This window comes from Antrostomus carolinensis, unplaced genomic scaffold (genome assembly GCF_000700745.2).
Source record: "Antrostomus carolinensis isolate BGI_N321 unplaced genomic scaffold, ASM70074v2 scaffold13746, whole genome shotgun sequence".
Lineage (NCBI taxonomy): Eukaryota > Metazoa > Chordata > Aves > Caprimulgiformes > Caprimulgidae > Antrostomus > Antrostomus carolinensis.
The window spans coordinates 1-6,942 of NW_010324007.1; the positions used below are offsets into that span (position 1 = coordinate 1).

Genomic DNA, 6,942 nt, shown 5'->3' on the forward strand with positions numbered 1-6,942 from the left:
CCTCCCCCCGGCTCTCCCTGCCCAGACGCGCGTCGTTGGGAAACAGCGTTGCGTCGTGGGGTTAGACAGGGCCCGGTGCCGTCCCTTTGTGTATTTCAGGAGACCCGGGTGTCCGGAAAATGAGTTTTAAGTTAAACAAAGAGTTTAAAAACGTGTTTGCGCTGGGCAGGTGCTGTATGGGGACTGCCCCTCAGTTCCAGCTTCTTTCTCAACTCCTGGAGGCCTTTTGCTTACGTTAAGCAGCTTTGCTGTGGTAAGTGGGATGTTTTCAGCGCTTTCCCGGTCTCTGGTGACAGATGTCAGTCACCCCAAGCTGCTGCAGACTGGAACAGAAGTTTTCAGCCTGACAGTCCAGTATTTGAGCTCAGCACTCCCTGTCCTGATATTTGTGGCGTGTGTGTGGAGAAAACTGTATGTGGCCTTTGAGGCCATGCCAGCACATGGAAGACGGGCCTACTTTAAACAACTGTTACTAATGCTTCCCGTAAGTGTTTCTAGAACATCAGTGTAGTTAGGGTGAAAGGCCTTGGGAAGGCTGTCTGTTTACTTTATCGGTTAGCAATTTGAAATATATAGAAATATAGAAGTATGCATGTGTCCAACACTATTTATTATAGTTAAATGTGGTTCTGAAGAAGTGCTGCTTCCATTTTAGCAATCTGACCTATTTCAGATGTATAGATTTGGCCTGAAACTGCTGGTTCTATTACTCTGAGACACTCAACATGAAGAAATGCGGAGTAATTGGTAGCCTTGTTTCCTTCCTTGTATCCAAAAAAAGGTTTTAGAATTAAAAAGATGAATATTTTTTTGAAACCTTTCTTGAAATTGAAGTGTAACTGAAATGAGTTTTAATTCATTTCTCTGTGGTTTTTTTCATGCCTAAGTAGGTAGTTAGATTCTGAAGCAGGTAAGACTTAAATTTAAATTTAAATTGAAGAATCCAAGAACACTAGTGACAAAATAATTTCCTGTAAGAAGAAATGTGCTTTTTGTGGACGAGTGTGGTTTTAGAGCAGGGCTCAGACAGTTTATCTGCTTGTTAAGGTTTTAGTCCATCTCTTTGCCATATGTTAAGGATCTCTGGAAAGACCGATGCACGCTTTGACAAGGCATGTGGTTGTGTAGCCCGCAGTAGATAAAAGAAACATAGGCCTGTGAGATTTGTCAACATTCCACTTCAGCTGTTTTGGAAGAATAATAGATATCTAGTAAATGAAAAATAGAGTCAAAAGCCTTGATTCCGCAAGATGACTTGCTGAACTGAAGCCTTTGTGTTGGCTAGGGATGTTTTTGCAACTGGCCTTTGAATCATTGATATTTTCTATTGACAGTAAGATACATATGCACAGTGTGTGTTAGGAAAAACGCTACAGAGATACCCATTCTAAAATAGGCCTTTCTGGTGACTCGGAGTGGTTTTAAGCACTATAACTTACTAATTAGTGAGTTTTCTAAAGACAATAAAATATGAGTCCAGCATTACAAAAGGAAAGACTATACAGTGATTTGACTGTGTTTATAATGACACAATAAACCAGTGCAAGAACTGGAACTAGATAATGTCTTTTGTTCCCCAGTTCTGCTCATCAGAGTGCTCTCAGAGAAGGAAACTGTTGATTTCAGTGTCAGTGTTGATGGGCAATGCCTCATGCTGTTTGAAGCTGTGAAACATACTTCTCCTGTAATATTTAGGGGGAAAAAAAGCAATGCCTCGGCACAGTAAAAATCCCTGGGTAAGAGAGGTGCTAAAATCTGTAAGGTTTTTCCATCTCTTTTCCAAATCAGCCTTCATAATCAAATCTAAGTTGGGTTTAGGCAGGTCTTCTTTTTTTTGCTAGATAATGAGGGATTAAGAGTTTTCTCTGTTTTTTTCCCCATCCATGTTCAACTTCCTACATAGTTGAGAAAATGAAGTGAAATAGTCTGTAATTGTTCTAGTAACAGACACTAGCTGAATCCAAATCTGACCGACTGTGATAATTTTAAAAGGCATCGTTTAAACTCCACTAGTGCATAATTTTCCTAATTACAAATTATTTTTTTAGTGAGAATAATATTCTCAGCCTTCTTTAAATGCAAAATCAGAATGACCAATCATATATTGAATCCTGGTAAGAGACAACAAATTGTGATGTGATGAAAATAGTGAAGTACTTGGTGTTAGGTAGTGAGCTTGTGTGTATCTCTCCCACCTTGAGACCATGGCTTTCCTGTAGGTGACAGAGCCGTCACTTGGTGAGTCCCCTGGAGTTTTTCCTCTCAGTGTACACCGACTCTGGCACTTTTAAAGTGGGATGCTTTGTTGGACTTGTAACCTGTTCCCTTTGCAGTGACAAGATAGTCTAAACCAATTCACTCACATGACATGAAGAAAGATGAGTATTTCTGGAGTTTCTGGAACAGAAAGCACATTGTCTTATTGCAGTATAAAGAAAACCTGTGGCTGTGTCCATGCTGGCAGATCTTGACACTTCTGTAGAGCTTTACTGGAGCTGCCAGCAAATGCAGGAGTCCGTCCTTGCAAGACGAATTGCAGCTTGAGCCTGGTGTTACGAGGGAAGAAGCAAAGAAAGCAGCAGATTCTCTGTAGACTCGAGTGAAATGGGTGAAATGAGAACCATTATTTACCTTTGCATTGGTTTCAACTTTTTTTTTTTTTTTTTTTTTACTCTCATGCCTCTGTCACTGACAACTGGAAACATACCTGAAGTTTTTGAATTCTTCAACTTACAGATCTGGAATTATGCACTTTATTATGAAAGAGGGTAGGTTTAGATTAGATATTAGGAGGAAGTTCTTCACTGTGAGGGTGGTCAGACACTGGAACAGGTTGCCCAAGGAAGTTGTGGATGCCCCCTCCCTGGAAGTGTTCAAGGCCAGGTTGGATGAGGCTTTGAGCAACCTGGTGTAGTGGAAGGTGTCCCTGCTGATGGCAGGGGGATTGGAACTGGATGATCTTTAAGGTCCCTTCCAACCCAAACCATTCTATGATTCTATGATTATAAATTTGTCTGTTTCTTCCTGGCTATGTCCAATTAGGATAACCTTAAGAAGCCAGGGGATGTTGCATGCTAGTTAGTTACACAGCAAAGCTTTTTCCCTGTGGCTACTTTTCCACTTTGTGTAGTAACTTTGCTACAATCATTACATTGATTTTTAGAGCTGCTGGTAGCAGAGATTAATCAGGCAGCGAATTTTCATGCTTATTTTAGTCTAGGCCCTCATATTTCATACTTTGTCCCTCTGTGAACTAACCTTAATATCTATAGCCTGAAAATGGTGAAGTAGTAAAGGTGAAGATGTTACTCGTATGTTGATGAGATGTTCAATAAGATGTAGAGGATGTTGCTTTTTTACAGTAGTGTTTAGAGCGCCTGTCAGAGATCAGAGCTGAATTTGTATGTGGTCTGAGGTTATATAGAGAGTACACAGTAAAGAGAGCTGAAGGTCCAAATAGACATTTCAGAGTTCAGAGGGACAGTAGCGTGGAGGTCTTGTTATATGGCCTCGCCTTGTTATACTCCACGTTTGTTTAGGCTCTTTTACCATATTCTGTGCCTGCTTCTGCTGTTGCTTTTCTTAAACTTGCTTTCAGTTAAGGAGAGGAATTTTGTGTTATGTGATAATACCCAAATCAGGAAAACTGGTTAGCGGAACAGTTCCACTTGCATCATTGTACTAATTCTACATAATATCCACCAACGTAATCTGGGAGGTTTTTTGCCTGCTGCCTAAAATAATGTGTTTAGGTGCTTATGCATAGAAGTGAAGAACAGGAAAAAGTAGGTTTGAAGAGTAAAGTTTTAGTATATATTTCAATATAGTGTGTGAAGTAGTATATATTTCAAGTAAAGTTTAGTGTTAAAATGGAACTTTAAATCTGTTGATAAATTTAGTGAAATGACTTTTGAAATTAAAACAAAATATTTTTTTTAAGTGGAGTTATTTTTCAAACCATTAAATTTTAAACTCCTGGAGTGGTTAATTAGACAGGATATGGCTATCCATTGTAATCCATGTCTTCAGAGAAGATTTGATAAATGGAGTAATTTTTTTTCGTCAGAAGGTGTGACTTGCCTTCCTACTTACCTTCCCTTGGGAGCTGTGGTTTGAGGCAACAAGCTCAGAAAGAAAAGTTACCCAGGAAATACTGCTCAGAAATTGCTTAGGTTTGTGGGTGGCTCAGCAGAGTGGGGAATGGGTTCCTCATGTTGTCTGGGTCACTACTGTATGTGTGGCTTTGGTAAGAACTAAGAATTATGACTGTTTGACCTCCTTTTCTACTATAAAAATTGGTTTTCTGGTGCATAACAGATAGAATTAATGAACGTGAGTGACACACAGTAGGTGGTATTATGCACCCTTTGTTGTAATTTCAGTACAAGAGCGTAAGATTCATGATCATGGAAGCTGGATCTATCTGGAAGATGTTGAATTGTTTATTGAAAATAAAGAATAGTTTCATTGAGTGGGATTTTTAATCCATTAATTTTATTTCCTCTTCTGCTTAATTTAGGAATAAAGGAGAAAGTGTTAAAAAAAAAATAAAATGAAGTTTTATTCCTATGTATAGGAAACAAAGTTCTAAACTTCCCTAAGGCATCCTGGGCTGCATCAAGAGAAGTGTGGCCAGCATATCAAGAGAGGTGATTTTGCCCCTCTACTCTGCTCTGCTGAGACCTCACCGGGAATACTTGCATCCAGTTTTGGAGCCCTCAACACAAGAAGGACGTGTACCTGTTGGATTGTGTCCAGAGCAGGGCCACTAAAATGATCCGAGGGCTGGAGCACCTCTCCTGTGAGGACAGGCTGAGAGAGTTGGGGCTGTTCAGCCTGGAGAAGAGAAGGCTCCGGAAGATCTTATAGCAGCCTTCCAGTACCTGAAAGGTGTCTCTGAGAAAGCTGGGGCAGAACTGTTCACAGGGGCATGTAGCAATAGGACGAGGGCAAATGGTTTTAAACTAGAAAAGGGCAGATTTAGGTTGGATATTAGGAAAAAGTTCTTCAATATGAGGGTGGTAGATCATTGGAGCAGGTTGCCCAGAGATGTAGTGGAGGCCCCATCCCTGGAGATATTCAGGGTCAGGCTTGATGAGGCCCTGAGCAACCTGCTGTAGTAAAGATGTCCCTGCTCACTGCAGGGGGGTTGGACTAGTTGACCTTTGAAGGTCCCTTCCAACCCAGTACGTTCTATGATTTTCTGCCAAGCTTTATTTGGAAAATTCTATTTAAGTAGGTATGTGTTCATTACAAGTGGACATGCAGTTTTTACAACTGAAATGGAGTTTTATGTGTGCTTCTCAGCATGAACTGGGTAACCACAATCTAAATCCTAAAAGCACTAGTGTTTGCAATCCCCCACGCTAGTGAAACTAGTCTTATTCACAAACAGAGCATTTGTTTTTTATCTTCATCTGTGTTCAGCAAAGGGCTGAATTGCACTTCTGCTGAATTGCAGAACAGGCTTTTACCTCTTCTAGAAAACTTGGGGGCTTTACTCTGAAATTTCGCTCCAAAGGAAAACTTTTGAGGAAGTTGGTTTTACTTATTTTATAATGGCTTTTCTGGAACTTTCAAATGTTCAGCAGCTGGTCTTTCAAGTTCATTATCCTGCAAAGAGGGACTGGGAGCAGAAATATCTGCAAGTAGAAACTAATTGTTTTCACAGGAATGGGAAAGATTAGAGCAACTCATCAAAGGTTAAGGAATAATTGTAAAGCGAGCTCTGTGTAGGGGAAGCATGTAGTTGATTATTTTCAAAGATGATGCTTTTTTTGTTTGTTTTTTGTGGAAGAATCGTAGAATCATTTAGCTTGGAAAGGAGTTTTAAGAGTCCAACCATTTGCCTAATGATGCCAAGTCCACCACTAAACCATGTCCCTAAGCACCACATCTACACATCTTTTAAATACCTCCAGGGATGGTGACTCAAACACTTCCCTGGGCAGCCTGTTCCAATACTTGACAACCCTTTCGGTGAAGGGAACAGGCATAACTGTCTCTCTGAACTCAAAACAATTTATTTTTCTTTTTTTTTTTTATATGTTGAAAGAATTCAAAACTATCGAGCAGGGGCTGTTCCTGTGAGACCCATGTTCAGTACCTACAGTGATGGTTTGATAATGCTAGGAGGCCTCCAGGTGCTGCTACTGTAAAAATAGTTACTGTGATGCCTGTTGCATCTTTTTAACTGGAAGATAAGACCTTTGCACTTAAGAGCAGCAGGGGATACAGTTTCCAAACTGTGCTTATTCTGAGTATTAAATAACAGGTTTAATTGTAAATTTCCATGTAGAAATTAATCAGAAGGAGATGGTTGAGAGAACCTGGCCTGCTGCTCGTGCCTGTTTATCTGAAGAGATGTTACTGGCAGAACAGTGCACTCATCAGAATTTCAAGTAGTTAGACTGTATTATTTGCTGTATTTGAAGTGAATTGTGTCAAATGCAGTATTACTGGCCAAGACAATGATATGTTCAGAAGCAAACAGTGCATTGGAACATAACAACACTTCGATAACTCAACCAGTCTTTCTGCCACAGAACTCTCAATCAACTTTTTTTTTTTTTTTTCAGGTTTTGCTTTTAAAATGTGGAGCTGTAAGCAAATAGAATTGCAACATGCACAATTGAACTGTTAATTTTCTTTTAAAGCTTTTTTTTTTTTTTAGTAATGGAAGTCAGCCTGTATATTACAGTGAGATTTTTTTAGAATCATCAGAACGATATGAGAGCACTTAATTTCTCTAGCTTTCCTCTTAATTTGTATCATAAATTTGAAAAAAATCACCTTGGATTAGATTTTTCAGCATGGTGTAAATCATTTTTATCTGCACCAACTGTGGTCTTGGCTGTCAAGCTGCCTATGGCCAGTTAACCCACAGGAAGGGAGTCTGTCATATAGCAGCTCCTATGTTACTCTACTTCCTTCCTCCTCTTT

The 6,942-nt window shown here is 39.8% G+C and overlaps 1 protein-coding gene across 1 annotated transcript in view; it reads left to right on the top strand.

Moving 5' to 3' along the window:
* The first annotated feature begins 262 nt into the window (after positions 1 to 262).
* The window catches only part of CUL5 (cullin 5), a 32,993-nt gene continuing 26,313 nt past the window's right edge, over positions 263 to 6,942 (top strand). Inside the window, exon 1 of the mRNA XM_010170788.2 lies at positions 263 to 391. Coding sequence (XP_010169090.2) covers positions 263 to 391 — 129 coding nt within the window. The remainder of the gene's footprint in view (positions 392 to 6,942) is intronic.